Source organism: Bos taurus, chromosome 9 (genome assembly GCF_002263795.3).
Source record: "Bos taurus isolate L1 Dominette 01449 registration number 42190680 breed Hereford chromosome 9, ARS-UCD2.0, whole genome shotgun sequence".
Taxonomy (NCBI): Eukaryota; Metazoa; Chordata; class Mammalia; order Artiodactyla; family Bovidae; genus Bos; species Bos taurus.
In genome coordinates, this window is record NC_037336.1 from 91,819,215 (window position 1) to 91,838,763 (window position 19,549).

At 45.9% G+C, this 19,549-nt stretch overlaps 1 protein-coding gene across 6 annotated transcripts in view; it reads left to right on the forward strand.

Annotated features, from left to right (window-relative positions):
• Positions 1-19,549, forward strand: part of TIAM2 (TIAM Rac1 associated GEF 2) — a 236,767-nt gene that overhangs the window by 184,288 nt on the left and 32,930 nt on the right. For 4 of the 6 annotated variants that reach the window (XM_015472916.3, XM_059889963.1, XM_024997095.2 and 1 more), the window contains one exon: positions 1,544-1,647. The exons of 1 other annotated variant lie outside the window; for it this stretch is intronic. In XM_015472916.3, coding sequence (XP_015328402.2) covers positions 1,544-1,647 — 104 coding nt within the window. Of the gene's footprint in view, positions 1-1,543; positions 1,648-1,788; positions 5,645-19,549 lie in introns of those variants that run through there. One more of the 6 variants, XM_024997098.2, reaches the window with a different exon arrangement.

Below are 19,549 nucleotides of genomic sequence, written 5' to 3' on the forward strand. Positions count from 1 at the left end.
AGCACATCCTGAGAGCAGGGACTGCGTCTCATCATCTTTGTATATCCAGCACCTTGCACAGTGCCTGGAAAAGGGCCTGTTCTCAGAAAGTGCGTGTTGAATGCATGGATGGAGAGGTGCGTTTGTGCTGAATACAGTAGGAATGTGGCCTGTTTTCGCTTGGTTGGTCTTCCTTACACAGAGGTGCGTGTAGCAGCCTCAGTGGTGGAGGACCAGTGGTGCATCACGTTTGGTCTAGAGTCTGACCTTGCTTCTCACGTGGTCAGCCTGTTGGTGAGTGGACTGTTCTCTGGTGCGGTGTTAGGGGCCTGGAGAGGTGAGTTCGGTATCCCCATCTGTCGTTGCTTCCTAAAATTTGCTCGGGGATGGCTCATGCTTTTGTGATCAGCACTGCATTATGGGGCTAACTTACTCTACAGCCACCAACAATGAAGTGTGGCTTAGACAATGTGGTCCTTTTCTGGGTGGAGTTGGGGTGTTAGAAGAAGAAAAAGGAAGAAGAAATAAGAGCTCTAGAATTCTGTAGACCATTAAGACATTTTCTTTAGGTCTCCTCTTGTGTAGTGATTGGTAATATCAGCCTGGATCATGGACCAGCATTTCTGTCCATGAGTTCCATCAACCTCCCAGGGCTCCCATAGCTTCTAAGGGTCTACTAGGGCCCACTGTCCTTGCCCCCCACATGCTGGATGGTTTGCCAGCGTCTATCCCTGTGTTTTATGCCTAGATCAACTCAGACAGGTATGAGTTTTATGGCTTGTTATAGTTAACTGGAATCAGAAACCATATGGTTTTGCCTACTTGAGGGGAAAGTCTACTAAACACAAAAATTAGAATGAAAACCTGTGTGTGGTTTTGATAGAAGCTGGTCATTTCATCTTTCTTGAGTTTAATTTGAGAACCCCTGGAAAGAACTGTTGAAAATAGTGTACATGTATAAGTGCAGATTGGAAAACCACATGCTCTGCTTAACCTTTTATATCATTTCTTAACCTTTTATATTATTTCTTAACCCTGACTCTGGAAGTTAAGAAGATTTGCTCTTCCTCTTGGGACTTTCGATTTACATTGCAATTGTGGTTGATGCCAGAAAAAGAACAATTATGCTTGCAAATGAGCAGGTTGTGGGTTGTAATAAGAATCTATGGTGCTACATCCCTGGTTTACCCAGTTATCCTTTACCATCACTTAGCCAAAAATAAAGGGAAGTGAGCAACACTTTATATAAAGTACTTAGTGAAGTTTGCACAACAGTCAAGTTTGACAAAATCAGCCAGGCATTTAAGTTATTGTTTTGATTGGTCATTGGCCTTCTTTGAGCAAACAGTCAGATGATGCTGCTTCCATTAGCCAGGGCCCAGGTCTATTTCAGAAGCCCAGCTGTGCATATGCTAACTACTGTATCACTGAAAACCATGATGTCCTGCCTTCTAGGTTTTCATTTTTTCCTTTGCTCTCTTTGTCTATCTGAGCCTTTAAGCTAGTCACTACCATTCTGTGCAGATGGCCAAACTCGCCTATGTTTTTGTCACTTTTCATGCAGATTTCAGCAACGTCCCCGATGTCACAACTGGCCTGAAAAGGAGTCAGACTGATGGCACACTGGATCAGGTTTCCCACAGGGAGAAGAAGGAGCAGACATTCAGGGTAAGACTGTCCCAAATCTTAAAGAAGGACATAGCAGGCAGGTATTAATTCCTGCCTGCACCTGAGGTGGGGGAAGAAAAGATGGAGTTATCCTACCCCTAGGTCCAATGGCCAACACACTTTTTTTTTTTTTTTTTTTTTTAAAGAAAATAGTTTCCTTCTTTATTGAAAGTGAAGTTCTAGTAGGAATCCTTGACTCTGAAGAGCAGGGCAAATGTGGCCATTCATACATTAGGGTGGTTTGACAAGGAGAATCTGTGTTCAGGTATTCTGAAGGTCACATAAAATGACTAAAATTTTCCTTTACTACTTTTATTTTGCTGAAGGTTATTTTAAGGATGTTGTCTTTTTGTTGTGGTAAAATACACAAAACATATGACGGTTTCCGGTCATAGCCATTTTGAAGTGTGTGTCAGTGGCATTAAGTGCATTCACGGTGTTGTGTAAGCCATCACCATTTCCAGATCTTTTTCATCCTGCCAGGTAGAAACCCTGTACCTGTTAGACAATAACTGCCTATTGATACCACCCACTGATCCCATGGTAACCCCCATTATACTTTCTCATTTGCCTGTTCTGGTTACCGCATAGAAGTGTGGTCATATAATATTTGTCCTTTTGTTTCTGTGTAATGTTTCTGAGGTTCCTCCGTGTGGTAGCCTGTATCAGAACGTTACTCCTTTTATGGCCAATTAATATTCCATTGTATGTATATACTACATTTTGTTTATCCACTCATCTACTGATTGGATCACCATTAGACTGTTGTGAGTAATGCTGCAGTGACACCGCCATACAAATATCTGTTTCAAAGCTTGTTTTCACTCCTTTTGGGTATGCCACTCGGAGTGGAATTGCTGGGTCATGTGGTAATTCTCTGTTTAGCTTTCTGCGGAGCAGTCCGACTGTTGAGCTCAGATCACTCTGCACCCGTTTCCTGTTCCCACCAGCAATGTACGACGGCTCCTATTTCTCCACATCCTCACCAATGCTTGTCACATTCCTTTCCTGCATTTTTAACTGTTCTTAGCTCTCCAGAGAAGACAGTGACAACCCACTCCAGCACTCTTGCCTGGAAAATCCCATGGACAGAGGATCCTGGTGGGCTGCAGTCCATGGGGTCTCAAAGAGTCGGACACGACTGAGCGACTTCACTTTCACTTTTCACTTGCACGCATTGGAGAAGGAAATGGCAACCCACTCCAGTGTTCTTGCCTGGAGAATCCCAGGGATGGCGGAGCCTGGTGGGCTGCCGTCTATGGGGTCGCACAGTTGGACACGACTGAAGCAACTTAGCAGCAGCAGCAGTCAGCTTTCCTTTCAGGAGTGGTCTGTCTGACATGATGTCTTTTAGTACAGAGTCCAGTTTTAACTGACTTTGAGATTATTCATGTTTTTTCTCTCTCACTTTCATCTTAAATACAAAGCAAGAATGGAGGAAATATAAACCATCACAGGCATTTGAATAAAATATATAGCCTGGCCACACCCCGGTTGGGTTTCAACTAATGCTGCCAGGAGCTGGTCCCTTTGTCATGGCCAGTGGCACAGCCTCGGGTGACTGGTGGCCTTCGTAGTGGGGCTGGGGGGATGGGGTTAGAGCTTACCAGCTTCAGGGCCGATTCTGGTGGCTCCTGGCACCTGGTCCTTACCTCTCTTCCCTGTTTTTCTTTCTCACCCCCTGAATTCCTCTTCCTACCCCATTCCCTATCCACTTCCTCCAAAATCTCCCTTCTCTTTCTTCCCAATTCCTCATGCAAACCAATTCCTAAACTGCTTTCACTGGTCTGGTTATACCCAGGAGGCAATTTCTTTTACTAAACTGAAGTCATACGGATTTTTAGTCTTTCTGCTCTGTTCCAACTCCGGTTGGTTATTTACTTTTGGGGATCCAGTGTTACAGCTCAAATTCGTCATGCGTGTGTATGTATGAAGCAGTGGATCCTAGAGCATCAAATGGATGTGTTTGGCTTGCATTGTCTTAAATTTAAAGAAAAATTAATTTATACTTGGCTGTGCTGTGTCTTGGTTGCTGCATGTGGGCTTTCTCTAGCTGTGGCCAGTAGGGACTACTCTTTATTGTGGTGCCTGGGCTTCTCCTTGCCGTAGCTTCTTCTTGCGGAGCTGGGGCTCTAGGCACATGGGCTTAAGTAGTTGCAGTATAGGGGCTCAGTCTTCCCAGACCAGGGATCGAACCTGTGTCCCCTGTGTTGGCAGAAAGATTCTCATCCATTGTACCTCTGGGGAAATTTCTCTTAAATTTTTTAAACAAGGCAAATGCTAAGGAAACCCTCAAGAAGCTAGGCTGTCTAAGATCGTGTGCCTGGGGGCACTGGCACAGGGTGGCAGCCTGGGGGTGGGGGAGAGTCATTGATGCCATTAGGGATAATGGTTTCCTCTCTGCTATAATCTGTTTGAGTTCCATGTTACAGTTCTTAAGAAGGAAATGCTTTTCCAAGTTTTATGTTAAGATTCAGTCCAATAAATCTGCAGAAAGTTACCATGTTGAGGCTATTTCCATTACTTAACAGCACTTACCATAACTAAGCAAAGGTTTATAAAATGAGCATCGGGGCATCAGTTAGAAACTTAGAAGAGGAGTGAAAGATGCGGTTCAGCTTGAAATTGGAGCCCTCTGAGCTCATTTTCATTTTGCTAAAATGGTTCAAGGATAAAGCGAAGGAATGCCAAGGAATACAAAAGAAAGAAATATTAAAAAAGAATATTAGCATGTTAAGCACTTGCCGTCAAATTCCTCTCAAGTCTAGAGCAGTTATCATCTCATCTTTTTCAAATCTGAAGATATCTACCAATAATAATGGATGTCAGTACATTTTTAAAACATTCTGGCAAATGCATTGCAGCTACTGAGTTTACATATTCTTTGTTCCTTGGCAGAGAAGAATCTGTGATCATCAGAAGTGATCACTGCGATGGATGGTAGTGAAAAGGAGGTTTTGAACTGAAGAATTAAAAAATAAAATTTCTGTTATTTTTAGCCGCCTAGGAAACAGTGGGTTACATCCAACAGCAATGCTTGTCTGTTTTTCAAATGGTGATCTGGGAGTTCGATGATGCGTGCCCAGTGTCTGATGGCCCTAGCAATGTCCCCTGGTGCCCACAGGAGGTGGTCACTCCCCAGAGGGGAGACCTCCTTGTTTCCTGGGCTTCCCACACTGGCCCATTAGCCCTCTCGGGGGTCATTAACTTCTGTACAGATAAGACCCTGGTGGAACCTGGGCTGTTGGGGGTATTTTACTCACCGTATACTAGATTTGAGAATAAGGAATAATTTCCCTTGAAAATCAAACGCAGCCTGGCTTGATGAAGCGCAGCTGTAAGTAGGGCTTTTGACAGCCCCGCAATTTCTGCAAATGGGTTATAATTGATTGCCTTCTTTCTCCTCAAGGGTGCCTATTACTGTCACGGCTCTTTGTGTGCCCCGTCACCCTCCCCTGTGTGGGGGCCTCCCCCCCCACCGCCCCCCAGTATTGTTAGCAATTAGCTCGCACTATTATAACAGTTTGGAGTTTGAAAGGAATAAACAGTTTCTTTGGGGGGTGAGGGGGTTGAAGGAGTTTCTGGTTTGTTCTGGGAACTTGAGGTGTGTGAAGCGGTCCCCACAGAAGGGCTGCTGGTGAGGTTTGCTGCCTCTGAGCTGGCTGGGAAGATGCAGCACTGGTGGGTGGTGGTTCTACCGTCTCCCTATGTGTCCTGACCTGGCACCTTTCCAGAGCCAGCGGGCTCAGGGCGTGAGGTGGAAATCCACAGCCACCCCCACCCCCCCAGCTGCCTTGGAGGAAGAGCTTGGTGGCGCTAGGATGCCCTTGTGAATGTGACTTGAAAGAGCAGTTTGGGATTTTTTTTCCCCCTCCGCCTGGGATGAGAGTGAGAGAGAACGCTTGTCATACTCACTTCCCAACAGCCGACTGTAGATGGAATCGTTGCTCCCAGAGGGAGCAGATTTCTCTGAACTTTTCCTGTCTAAGTACAGCACGTAAGTAAACCGAGGGATCTGATTCTCAGGCATGTGGGTTCCGGATCCAAACGCAGGCATGCGTGCGTGGTTTTCTTTTCTCTGTCTTGAAAGTTCATTTTTCCTCTGAAATGTTTCAAGGCGGTTAGGCAGAGAAGATAAGCCTTTCTTTCCAGAAGGATCCTGGCAGTACTCTCCAAGCACTCTTTATAGCTCAGGTTAAGAGAATCCTCAGATAGTCGTTATTTGGTGGCATTATCAATTTGTCCTCTCTCTTTCCAGGGTCGCATAGGTCTCTAAATGGATGTCTGAAATAATAGTCCTGTCTTTTTGAAATATAAAGAAATCAGAAAGAACTAGGGAAATTTTGAATATTTGCTCTGTAAAAGATGTTTGAAAAGAGAGAAGGATAATTTGAAGACAGTAAATAATTTTAGGCTTTGTCAAATTTTCTTGGAGCATTGTGCATACTTGTATTGGGCTTAATGCTTTGAAAGAAAACCCACAAGACTGAAACCTGTTTTCTACAAGGTAAGCAGCGTTATTACTTTCATTGTTCATGATTAAGTAATCTTTTTCAGCTTTTTAGAATAATTTTATGTAATCACCTAGGGCAGCTTTGGCAGTGATTATTTTTGCAGTTTGTAGGCGTTGTTTTGGTAGAACAGCGAGCTTTGAGAATCTGGAGACATAGAGCCTTGACAACTGTGTGTTGTGCTCTTTGCAATTTAATCGCTTTAGTTTGTATTGTGTCCTGTTTAGTTTTTCAAGGTAGAAAAAGGGCCATGCACTGATGATTAGGTTTTGGTACCCGGCATGATCTTAACTTGCATTTAGTATTTAATGCCTGCTCACCCATTTAGCTTAACCTTTTGAGTTTCTCACATGGTTTGCTTTTAAGAGCTTGCATTTCTTTCTTTTTTTTTTTTTTTTTAGTAGAGCTTGCATTTCTAAGAAGCTAAAGGAAAAGGATTCGTGGGTCACATGATTTGTTTTCCAGCATTTTAAATTATATGTCTTTTTTACCTTTCTCTGAGTAGCCTGTGTTATTTCAGGATCTCCTGGTTGTAAGATGCTTTGGTTAAAAAGTCAAGCGCAAGTAGAACTTATTTATAAATAGTCTTTCCACATGGCTGCTATTCAATAGATTAATATAATCGTGATCCTTTTTCAGAAACTAAACACACCAATGTCTAAATGCATGCCATCTGACATAATTCTTAAAGGATGAACAGAGAGGTAGCATCTTTGAAGCAAACTGGTCCCTGAGAAATGAATTGGGGTCTGATTAGTGAGACAGTTATTTTTTTGCAGAGATTCAGTTCCAGGTAGACAGGCAGTGGTACAATGGAAAGAACTCTTCATTTCATTGTAAGAAACTGGAATTTGTGTTCTGAGCCACCAGGCTTTAACCACTGTGTACCCTGGGGCAAGGTACCCAGCCTTTCTAATAAGCCTGTGTGTCTTCATCTGTAAGTAAAAATAACAGTAGTCCTAAACCTGTGTTGCAGAAAGGATCTTAGATGACTGGAAGCCCAGACATGAGGGATTATTGGGAGAGCAGTCCCCCTCCCCAACCGGTTCATATATTTGCATGTTCTGAATGCTTTTCCATTCTACTCATCTAATGCGAGACAGTCACCAGGCTGCCTCCCGAGTCTTCCTGAAGTTAGTGTCTGTGGTCAAAGCCTGCTGAGCTGTCCCATGAGATAAAAAAGAATGGGAAACCAAGGGCCTTGACCCTTGAGTCCTCTTAGCTCTTTGTCACCTGCATGGAGACAGAACCTGCCCATCTTTAGCTTAATTTTCTTAGGTAGAGTATTTTGAATTGATGACCTTTTCTAAAGGGTTGTTCAAGTGACTGAATAAAAATGGTGTATGTTAGGTTTGCCTTTATCCTTAGCAGGCATGAGCTGTGAGTGTGAGATGCTTAGAGGGTCTCGTAGACTGTTCGCTCTTTGCAAGAGAAGCATCGCTTCAGGGTAGAGGGAGGCGCCGAGGACACAGAGGACTCAGGCTGAGAAGGATCAAAGTTGAGTTGAGTTTCCCATCAGCCCTCAAGCACATCATTCTGCATTTCTAACACCTGCTTCCTTTCAGCAGGCACTTGGTGGCAAGTTGGTGAACTCGTTTGAAATGACTGGGGTTCATTTTCATTGGCTTCTGCAAGGCCGTTTGATCTCTTTGTAGTTTGTTGGATTTTTTTGTGGGGGAATTTCCCATTTTCCTAGCTTCAGGATATTAGCCCCCCACTTTTCTTGGTCTGTCCTTGATCATTCGGGCTGATATGCCCGGGAGATGCTGAGTCTCTGCTGGGAGTGGCTGGAAGGGACATAGCTGACCCTTTGTGGCCACGGATCATTCATACTCTCTGTCCCGCTGGGTTCGATGCCACCCACAGTGTCAAAGGAGAGAAGGCAAGGAAGAAAGGTAACCAGATCTCAGTGCTAGGGCGATGCTTAGGCACAGGGCATCGCCCAGTGATGATGCCCATGAGCTGGGCAGCGTCATGCCCAGAGCGGGCTGCTGTCTGGCCCAGTCTGGGACAGGAGGGCATGTCCAGTGGGCGAAGAAATCTCACTGGTGGTGGCCTCTCCCTTTCCATCCCTGCGGCCATGGGCTGGGGTCCTCAAGGGGTCCGTGTCAGGAACACATCCCTGGACAGAGCCCCTTGGCCAGTGGCAGTCACAGCTGGCTGAGCTGTGGGCCACCTGGAACCAGAGACTCCTTTCGGCTGGGGGATGCCCAACAAGTGCCCAGCGGCCCAAACGCCTTGCTGGGAACCTGGGCTGGGATGGGGGGCCCACCAGATGCTGCAAGCTGGCTGGGGGGTACTTCATGACCCTGGGGCCCTGTGCACACAGGGGAGGTGAGGCGCCACGTGCAGGCAGCAGGGTGTGTGGGGCCCCCAAAGACATGGATCTCAGCTCGGGGAGTCCTGGGGCCACCCCTGCTTTCCTGGTTCCATATATGAGGTGGGGACCCTGAGCCCCAGTGGAGCTGCAGGTGCAGGCTTCCTCCAGCTGCTCCCCCTTGTGCCCTTGCGTTGTTGAGGGCGCTCCTGTGGGCACTCTGACTCAGTTTCCCTCTGGGCCTCCCTTTGCTCCTCTGCTGTCCCCCAGCCTCCCCTTCCTCCCACCTGTCCCCTGCTTTCTCCCTCCCCTCCAGGCTCTCCATTTCATCCTGTTTTTTTTTTTTTTTTTTCTGGAAAGAAGTAAAAGGTGTCACGGTGAGGCATCTGCAGTCACACAAGGAGGACGAGAGAGGAGGGGCTGGGGTGGCGGCGGCTGAGTCACCCGTGGGCGGGCCTGCCAGGTGGATGTGGCTCTGGATCCACGGGCTGACGGGGTGATGACACCCGCGGCCTCACACTGCAGGGTAATGACTCACAGGAGAGCGACTTGAAGACGCCCCAGGGCCCAGCCACCCAGAGTTGACCCTGACGACAGAGGCTGCAGGGACGGGCGGCCTGGTCTTAGGCTCATGACCGACCAGCCACCCTGGATTCTGTTCCGGGCACCTCCTTCCTTGTCCTGCCCTTTGGAACAGCAGGGCCATGGTTTTGCTCCCGTGTTCTCCACGGTGAGATTGCAGAGGGCTGTGTTGGTCCTTCCGAGGCAGACAGAGTAGCCCGCTGGCCACCCCCACCTCGGGGGGGTGGACAGGGCGCTCGGCCTGCTCCTCGAGGTCTCTCCCTTGAGCCTGGTGCCTGGACGAGTCCAGGAGGGCTGTGACAAGTTCCCTGTGTTTGTGCTGGTTGAGGAGGGGCCATGCGCTTTTGGATACGGTCGTGGGAGAAGTTGTAGCAGTTGTAGCCTCCCTGAAGCTCGCAGCCTCATCCTCCTTGGCGTTTAGCTACTTTTCTCCATCTTTACTTTCTTTCTCGGTCTCCCAGATTGGACAAGGACTTACGGAGACTTGAGTATAGCTTTGGTGTTTGGAGAGAAGGGAGGGAGTCTGAGTTTCTCAGGCCAACCCCTAACCTCCGTAAACAGCGCTGGTAGGCTCCCAGCGGAAGCCTCCTGGACATGGGGTGGCCTCACGCTGAAGTCCCTTTGTTCTCGGACCGGTCATCTCATGCCTGCATCTGTGCAGCTGAGGGGCGGGTCTGTCCGTCTTGGCGGCCCATCCTGGCTCCGGGCGTCTGTAGTCCCTGACACCCATCCCAGTCTTTCTGTCCAAACATGTGACCTAAAGTGGTCTTTTGTTTGACAGTCTTTTCTTCTCATGAAGACAGAAAGCCGCTTAAAAGAAAAAGAAGTTTTAGAAGAATCCACGTAGACTGAATACTGGGGACTTAATGGTCTTGTACACAGTTATTGATGTTATTTAAGGTAATGGTAAGTGAAGGTGGGGGGGTCGTCAGAGACTTTATTCCCGTATCCGCTCTAAGCTTTCCCTCTCTTACTTTGTTTAGGAAATTATTTAGAGCAGACCATTGGAGAATCTGCTGAAAGCTATCAATTCAGTTCAGTCACTCAGTTGTGTCCAATCTTTGTGACCCCATGAAGCAGCACACCAGGTCTCCCTGTCCATCACCAACTCCTGGACTTCACTCAAACTCACGTCCATCGAGTCGGTGATGCCATCCAGCCATCTGATCGTCTGTCGTCCCCTTTTCCTCCTGCCCCCAATCCCTCCCAGCATCAGAGTCTTTTCCAATGAGTCAATATAGACACTTAGAAAATTGCGTCTTAGAAAAATGCATATCATACAGATACATATGTAAAAAGTCACCCATGATTCTAGGGAGCTCCTTGATCTTACGACATTTATCTGTGGATTCCCCACTTAGGAACTGATGAACTCTGGGTTCGTGATTCTATTTATTGATATATTTGGGGTTTTCATGGCTGCTTGGGCTCTCCTCTAGTTACCGCAAGAGGAGGCTACTCTTCATTGTGGGGCACGGGCTTCTCACTCCGGTGGCTTCTCTTACTGTGGAGCACCAGGTCTAGGGCGCTCTGGCTCCACTAGCTGTGACCCGTGGCCTTAATTGTCCCACAGCAAGTGGAATCTTCCCAGACCAGGGATCGAACCTATGTCTCCTGCATGGCAGACTGGTTCTTTACCACTGAGCTACCAGGGAAGCCCTCGGAGTAACATCTGAATCATCTAGCTTGTCTTGACTTAATACGGTGAACATTACAGAATCAAACATCAAGTACCTACAATAAGACAAGCACTGTGTTTGTGTCGTCAAGTGGCACTTGAAGTTTGTTTTCGTCTTCAAGCCTGATAGGTTGTGTGGGGCTGGCTCTCAGTGCTCTAGTGTTTCAATGTGTTAAGAGACTGAGGAGCATCGGATGAATGACCGCCCCTCCCTGGATTGCACGCATCGCTAGGTTGAGGCGAGGAGACCACGTTGATGGTGGTGGGTGGATGTTGCTAGATGCCCACCAGCTGTAATGTTGTGTGCTGGGTGTCGGAGCATTTCAAAAAGTTTTATTTTCTGTAATTAGTGGGGAAAAAAGTGAAGTTGGGGGGGACAAGCATTTAAATTTTGATTCCAAAGCAGAATTGTGTGAGACTCATTTTTGTAAAATGAATAGCTGTCTGGAGGGGCCAGGAGGCAGTGGTTTGAATGCTCAGTTTTAGGGGGGGCATCAGGCAGCTCGGGTGTGTCTCTTTTGAGAACATCACCCCGGCCACTTCTGCATTAGCAGGGGAGCTGGTCACAACTGCTGCGTTCTCCTTCCTTTTCTTTTGAAGGAATAACAGCCGCAATTATCATCTAATTTTGACTGGCCACTGTTTGGGCACCAGGGATCTTTATCCATCTTATCTTTAATATCTGCCAGGAGTGGGGGTATCATCACACTGATTCTTCATCCCTTTACTGAAATCTCCTTCACAAAGGTGCTCTCAGCTGTTAGCTCTTGTTGAGAGCTCTGAGCTAGGCCTTTACTTGTTCTGTGTGTGTGGAGATGGTTGAATGAACACTGATTGTGCTGCGTCAGGGACAGTGTATTTGAGTCTCAGTGCTTTTTCATGTCTTTCATCACTCATAGCAGATTTCTCACCTTTGGATAAAAGTCCCAGCCCCACGGCGTCACCTCTTTCACTCTAAAGAAAAAAAAAAGGTTCTGAGAAATTGTTTCGAATCATTTGGCGATTTCCCCCGTGCTGTCTTCTTTGATAGGATTTCTTTGCCACATCCTTGGGGCTGGGCGGCTGAAGGCATGGAGGTCAGGGGCTGGGGAGGGACTCTGCCTGGGATCCCTTCACACAAACAGATATTTGTGTCTTTGGCATCTTCCATCCCAGGTTCCTAACTGCTGAGAGCAAAGATGGGATTATTAATTTTGTAAACCAGTCTCCTGCTTTTCTTGATAATCACATGAGGAACATGGCAGCAGAAAATGTATGTGTCATATAAGATGTTAACGTCAGGGGAAAGGGAATGAAAGATATACAGAAACTGTCCTTGACAGCTCTTTGGTAAATCTCATGCTTGTTGTTGTTTAGCCTCTAGTTGTTTCTGACTCTTTGCGACCCCGTGGACCTTTGTCCATGGGATTTCCCAGGCAAGTGTTTTGGAGTGGGTCACCATTTCCTTCTCCAGAGGATCTTCCCGGCCCAGGGTTTGAACCTGTGTCTCCTAAATTGGCAGGTGGGTTCTTTAGTACTGAGCCACCAGGGAAGCCCAAATCTCACATTATTTCAAAGTGAAAATATATTAAATGTCCAAAAAATATATTTGTCACTAATAACGGAGCCAGAAGAAAACCGGAGGTATGTTTTTACAGATGCCCTCAATTCTTTCCGTCTTTTCTCCCTCACGTTCTTTTGTACATCACCACCTTCTTCTCTCTCTTCTTGTTTGTTCAGCCTCCAGTGCCTCCCTCGGTCCCATGACTCACTTTCCTTCACACCCTCGAATCCTTGGCCGTCACCTAAGTTCTCTAGTGTTTGCAGAAGACAGATGTCAGATGAGAAAACTCTTTGAGCAATTGCTTAAGAAGTCCTGGCCTGGCATTGCACTGGCTGGGGGTTTCATGCCAACTGCTTAGAAGCTACCAGTGTTGCATAGCTTGAGGAGTCCTGCTGTCTTCCTCCTCTCAAGCTGTTTTGAGCTGGCTTTGGAGACTAGAAGCCATTTCCTTCTCAGTTCAGCAACCATAAGATAAAGGACAGTCAGATGAGAAGCCTGTCCCAACCCCCCCACATGGCCTGGGGGCTCTGGGCATCCGGGTGGGTCCAGGCATCCTCTGCTCGCCTCTTAGTAGCTTTGCGAGATGCGAGACGTTGAATGTCATGATTTTATAGACGATTTTCCAAGATGGAAAGACTGATGATCAAATCAGTAATCTCGGGTGAGACTTAAAAACAATTTTCTATGTCTGAGGCTTTTAAAAAAAGTTTTATTATTGAAGGATAGTTGATTTACTGTGCTGTGTGAGTTTCAGGTATACCACAGAGTGAGTCAGTTATACAGAAATGTTTTATATTTACATTGAATAATAGTCACGCCGTCTCTGTCTCTCGCTTTTGCATGAGTGTCTGTCTGTCTGTACGCCCCTTCCCTGTGTCACCTGTTCTCCTCACCCCGGGGAAGCATGGCTTTGGTTACTTTGTATTTACCAGCTTGTATTTTCTAGAAGTTTGATCAGAATTGCTAAACCATTTGTTAACATGGACATCGTCCCCGTTTATGTGTTATTACTTCATTTCTGTTACTTAGGGCTAGATTTTTGAGATGAAAGTGTAGTCGCTCAGTTGTGTCCGACTCTTTGGGATCACATGGACTCTAGCCCAGCAGGCTCCTCTGTCCATGGAATTCTCTAGGCAGTAATACTGAAGTGGATTGCCATGGCCTGCTCCAGGGGATCCTCCTGACCCAGGGTTCCAACCTGGGTCTCCTGCACTGCAGGCAGATACTCTACCATCTGAGCTACAAGGGATTTTAGGCATAGGTTGGTGCTAAAGTCTCAGATAAATGTGTATGAGGTGGGCACTGTTCCATATGAGATGACTATTTTGAGACCCTGTTAATAAGAAGCAATCCAGAGTAATGTAACAGACTGGATGATCACATTGCTAAAATCCAGCAAAAAAAATTTAAACTACAAGTAAGAGGAGAAGGCAATGGCACCCCACTCCAGTACACTTGCCTGGAAAATCCCATGGATGGAGGAGCCTGGTAGGCTGCAGTCCATGGGGTCGCTGAGGGTCGGACACGACTGAGCGACTTCACTTTCACTTTTCACTTCCATGCATTGGAGAAGGGAATGGCAGCCCACTCCAGTGTTCTTGCCTGGAGAATCCCAGGGACGGGGGAGCCTGGTGGGCTGCCGTCTATGGGGTCACACAGAGTCGGACACGACTGAAGTGACTTAGCAGCAGCAGCAAGAGGCCACAGAAGTGTGTGCCTGTGTGCACTCAAGACAGATGGTTCTATCATTACTTGTGTCCAATCAAGGTTATCAGGATTTTAACAAATACTTTGATTTTTTTTTTTTTTTACATTTTTATTATTTTTTTCGCCCCAAGTGTACAACTTTTTGGAAACCAAATTTCAAGCGTTATTTTCAGGCAAACGTTAGAATTGAAAATCTAGGCCTTTTTATGCAAAAGGGGATGCAGCAGGTTTCAGACAAATTCTAGCACCTGGACCCTCTCTCCGTAAGTCCCTACCCATGTTCATGAGTGAGTGTGGGGTGTCCTGGATGATGAAACCTCGTGGAGTCGCTGTCATTGGAAGTCAGTGTCAGAAGGCACCGGCCTTCGTGCGGGACAGGGGGCATATGGGGAGGGGGCGGGCTGCCCCTCCTGAAGCTGCAGTGGGGCCACCTCGGTTTGCTGTGCATCTGTGTCAGCTCTGATGGACACAGCAAGATTGTCAGTGATGAAGTGGAAATGCCCAGAGAAGGTCTTTAGGATTCATAATTTGCACCAAATTCAGGCAAGAAAGTGGTTCCTTCATTCCCCCAAATCAGCTCACGGCCCCTTTGCCTGTCCCGATCGGAGCAGCCACGGCTCAGTTCCTCCTGGAGAAGGTTACAGCGTTCTGCCCGTCTCAGGCTCCTCCCTCCGCTGAGAGTTGCTGTCACCGTCAGTTGGATCTGATCATCCCTGGGGCCAAGGCTATTCCAACCACATGTTTGCAGTTCACATTAGGAGGGTGGGATATATAAGAAAAATAAGGAGATTCCCTATCAGAATTCCATCCCCTGCTGAGCTCATTTGAAGAGCAGAGGTGATCTCTTGCTCTTGCAGGGGGAGACAGGAGGTAGATCTGAGTGCCGGAGACTAGCTCCATCTCCCCGGTCTGTGGGCTTTGGGAAAACCACCTTACCCCGAGTCCTTATATCCTTATTTGCTTAAAAAAAAAAAAATAAATAAGATTATATTTCCATGACAGGTTCATGGAAGTGAAATGACTTTGTGAACTGCCCTCGGCATGCGATAACTTGGCTCTTCGTGTCACTGTGAATTTTATACACAGCATCTCATTGAGACCCCTTTTCTCCGCAGCAGCCCTACTGGTTAGATATCATGAGCCCCTTTTACTCTGAGAGAACTGAGATGGGAGAAGTTAGTTGAAGGTCCAGTTAGTGGGGGCCAGCGTTCATACCCAGCTCTGTCATTTTCTAAAGCCTGTTCTTTCTACCACACCCAGTAAGGGGAATGGTGCTGATTAGAGGTGAAAGGGGAAAACCAGATAAATTAACAGTGCCTCTAAATACAAGAGATTTAAAAGCAGAGCAACTCTCTTTGTTCAGTTGCAGGTATGACATTAGAAATCCGGACACAACTTTTTAGTTCTTTGGCTTAATTTACAAACACGGTTAAGCAGCGTAGATGTGTTATTTTTGATATTGTTTTTGATTTTGGCTTTTAAACACTATTTCATAGAGTTATAATGAAATTCCCATAGTTGTTAATGTCAGCAAATTTGAAATCTGTTGCAGAAGAGTTCTCAAGTCCCAGAATTCCGAGTACTAGTATCTGATATTTGCATCTGACTAGTAATTAGTTTGATAATTTATTATCAAATTAAAAAATTTGTGCGGTTTTGTACTAGGGGCAGGCCATATGTGAATATTTTTACCTCCAAAAATTATTTCAGTAGATACAATTCATGTTTTAAAATCTGCCACTGTATGATAACCTTAACATTAAAATCATACAGTATAAAAAGTAGATATTGGTCTTTAGGAAAAAATCTTTAAAAGTATATCGTGAAGGTGTAAGTAAGTACAGAGAGAAGACCACTTATATCTAAACAGAAACCCTCTGCTCTCCCAGGGCTGGTTAGGTGATTTCTTCCTGAATCTTCAGTACCTTGATAGCTGAGAGTTCCTACCTTGGGTATATCTGCATAAAGCAGAGAGTCTAGTGAGTTATTTTCATCAGTAAAGCCTAGAGAACATTTCTCCAGTAATTTGTAACTTTGCTGATCTGAACATACCTTTTCATGTTGGATTTTTCCATTGGAGCTCACTCCTTGTAGAGTTTATGTAGACCCAAAATAAAACCCATCCTCAAAAGGTTAAAAGAAACAGTTTATTTGTAAATAAACAATAAATGCAATAAATTGCTTCTCCTTTATTTGCTATTTTTCCTGCTGTCTTTCTTTGGTGTTGGGAGAAACATTGCAGGAAAAAACGGTGCTCTTGTCTATCTTGTGGATTCCTACAAAAATATTTCCTGAGATAAAATTATCATATGGCAACAGTAATGATATTTAATAAAAGGACTAGTTGGACATTGGCGGGGTAACATGAATTAAAAGCAATGAAGTGCATGGAACTTCCCTGGTGGTCCAGTGGTTAAGAACGGTGGTCCCTTCTTCTACTGCAGGGGCCACTGGTTCAATCCCTGGTCAGGGAACTAAGAGTCCACATGGCACACGGTGTGGTTAAAAAAAAAAATTAAAAAAAGAGCAGTGAAGGGCAGATTACAAGATGATGGTATTGGTCCTTGCTCTGTGAAGTCCCCCAGCCCCCCCACTTCCCTACAGATAAGAGGGGTCTGTAAGAGTGTGGAGGCCCAAGAAGGTAGACCAGGCTAACCAGTTAGAGCCAGCTAAGATGTAACACTACGATAGGAAGCTGATCTAAGATGCCTAAGGAATGTCATCAGGGAACTGTAATAGGAGCAACTGAATTGTAGCTTCCTGACCATCTTAGAATGGCTCTTAGGCCTTGGTCTGCAGCTGGGGAGCAGGTATTGCCCAGCTTTTTGTTTTTCTAGGTGAGGCAACCGGGGACCCATGTGGATTCCAACTAGAAATCCACAGAGAGGGCTTGGCTGGGGGACAGTCCAGGCTGGGTAGCTGGGCAGAGCTGTCCGCAGCAGTGAGACCCAGCCTGAGCTGTTGAACAGCAGTGTGCAGGGTCCCCTTCCAGATTCAGCTGTGTCATCCTCAGTCTTCTGTTTATAGTAGAGACTCTGCCTGCCCAGGAAACTAGAGGCTAACAAAGATTTGTCAAAGCTCTAGTCTGTCCAGAATTGGATTACAACTGGTGTTGTTATTGACACATTTTCTCTTTAAATACAGCAACAAAGTTAGAAAAATATCTCAGTACGTTCTTGGACTGTATAGCACTTAAAGACCTTTGCTGCAAAAAATGCTCAGTAATATATTATCGGTGGCCAGGAATAAAGTTAGAGACACAACTCTTGAATAGAAATGTTGGGTTTGGAAAAATCATCTGTAAGCAAAACCAACTAGAATAATAGTGTTCAATGAAAACGTTAACCACTAGAGGGAGAGTTACTGTAAATATACAAGTTTAAATGAATTTATGTGATTATCAGAACAAAAGAGAGAGAAAATAAAGGGAAGAGAATTAAGAGGGAGCTAAGACCTGAGATAAATACCTCTGGTTGGGAACGTGGGCGAGGGTAGTGTTGATGGATAAGTCATAGGCAAGTGTGTGTGTTCCCAAAAAATGAGTTGAAAGATAGGGGTTGAGAGACTTCTTGAGTTAGACTAACATATTTAGAATGAATGTTAAGTGGTAAAATCATAGAAAGAAATGAAATATAGGTTTTAATGCCCCAAGTCACAGGAAAAGCAGACTGAATTCTCCCATCCATCAAAAAGCCACACAAAAGAAAGCAAAAACTGTTAAAGAGAATCTGAGTCATTTTTCCAAGCCTGGATCTGAGCCAGGTGAGCACGCAGGTGTTGTTCCCTTGGTTTTTGACACAGTTGAAAGCATATTATACAAGACAGTTTATATCTTATGGGAATTAAGGTGCTATTTGGAGTCTCCAGAAAATTGCCATGTAGAAGTCATTTTAAAAATATACATTTTAGTTTACTCACTGAAAATTTAGAATAAAGTTTGAGAGGATTTTTTCAAGTTTGAATTCAGACCTAATTTCAGAAGAGGAGTCTTCCTCCTTTGGATTCATCTCTCTATATCAGGGATTGGCAGACTTTTCCTGTCAAGGGCCAGGTAGTAAGTAAGTTAGGCTCTGGCAGCCACTGACCTCTGCATCTCAGTGTATAAGCAGCGATTGACCATAGGCCGATGAAGGAGCAAGGCTGAGTGCTAATAAAATTGTATCCTCAGTGGCAGCGAGCAGGGTGGGTTTGGCCTGAAGGTTTGCTGACCCCTGCATCTGTTTGGTTCAGAGTGAGGTCGTTGCAGTCTCTTTGCAGTCAAGCCCCTGACATATGAATGACTTTCTTTCCAAGAGCATCTTAAATCCAACAGAGTTAGTCTAGGTACCCAACTAACACACTTGGCTATATAATACTGGACTATAATAAATGGCAACCCACTCCAGTAGTCTTGCCTGGAGAATCCCATGGACAGAGGAGCCTGGCAGGCTACAGTTCATAGGGCCGCAGAGTCTGACACGACTAAAGTGAAATAGCATGCAGTCTACTATAATAGGCTTATAATACCTTTCACCCAAATCATGCATAAAAAAACAAACACAAAAAGTAAAGCATTTTTAATCTTACAGGACAGTACCTTGAAAAGTTCAGCAATACAGTACAATGGCTGGTCAACAGGGGCTGGCACCGAGTGAACAGGCAAGGAGAGTTACTGACTGCCGGAGGGAGAGGATGTGGGAGATGGTAGAGCCGAAGGAGCGTCAGCAATAGGAGACGGAGGGCCGGCTGCAGTGTCACTCACAGGGGACGCCGATGGCACAGGCTCTGGTTCCTTGGCCGGAAATAGATGCATGTTCGCCTCTTTGAACGTCTTAGCTGGGAGGTTCGTATGTAGGAGACTTTACCATCTTTGCACTCAGAAGTGAAGGAAAATTTCTGGCTTCCATGCATCTTCCTTGATGGACAAGTTTAACTATGTATCAGAAGTAAGCCTTATCTCTCTGGGTGAGAAATGGAAATGAGAGAATGCAGTACTTGGCATATAATCTATTGGATAGGATGAACCGTTTTTTTTTTTTTTTTTTTTTTGGTAAATTACTGGGTGGGCCAAAAAGTCTGTTTAGGCTTTCCAAAATTTTTTGGCCAACCCAATACGTAAGCGATATTGAAACACCCAATATTTTATGTGAAAGAAGTGCTTGGTTGTGTCGAAATGCTGCCCTGGCCCTTGAAGCATCCTTGGCTGAGACAGCGTGCATCTTTTTCGTTTCTGAATTCAGATCAAACTCCAGTTTTAAATAAGGAAACCAAGCAGAAGGCAGGCAGCCGGCCTGTTTCGCAAAGGCTCTGGATCAGCAGCTCCCTCCCCGAGGGGGTGACTCTGGCCTGGGAGCCCCATAGCCACACGCGGGGCGCTTACCCACCTCCGGGCGGGGGATCGGACCTGCCTTTCCCGGGGTGTGCCGCCTGAGGACAGGCCCTTACCGCTGGGTACACACGTGCCACGCAGACGCTCTCTGCCTTCTCAAAGGCTGCTCTTCCCGCTGGTCGGCCACTCCCTCTCTCCCTCCGATCTTTGAAGGTGAAGTTCATCTCCTCTGCCCACTTGTTAAAGCGGCTACCCA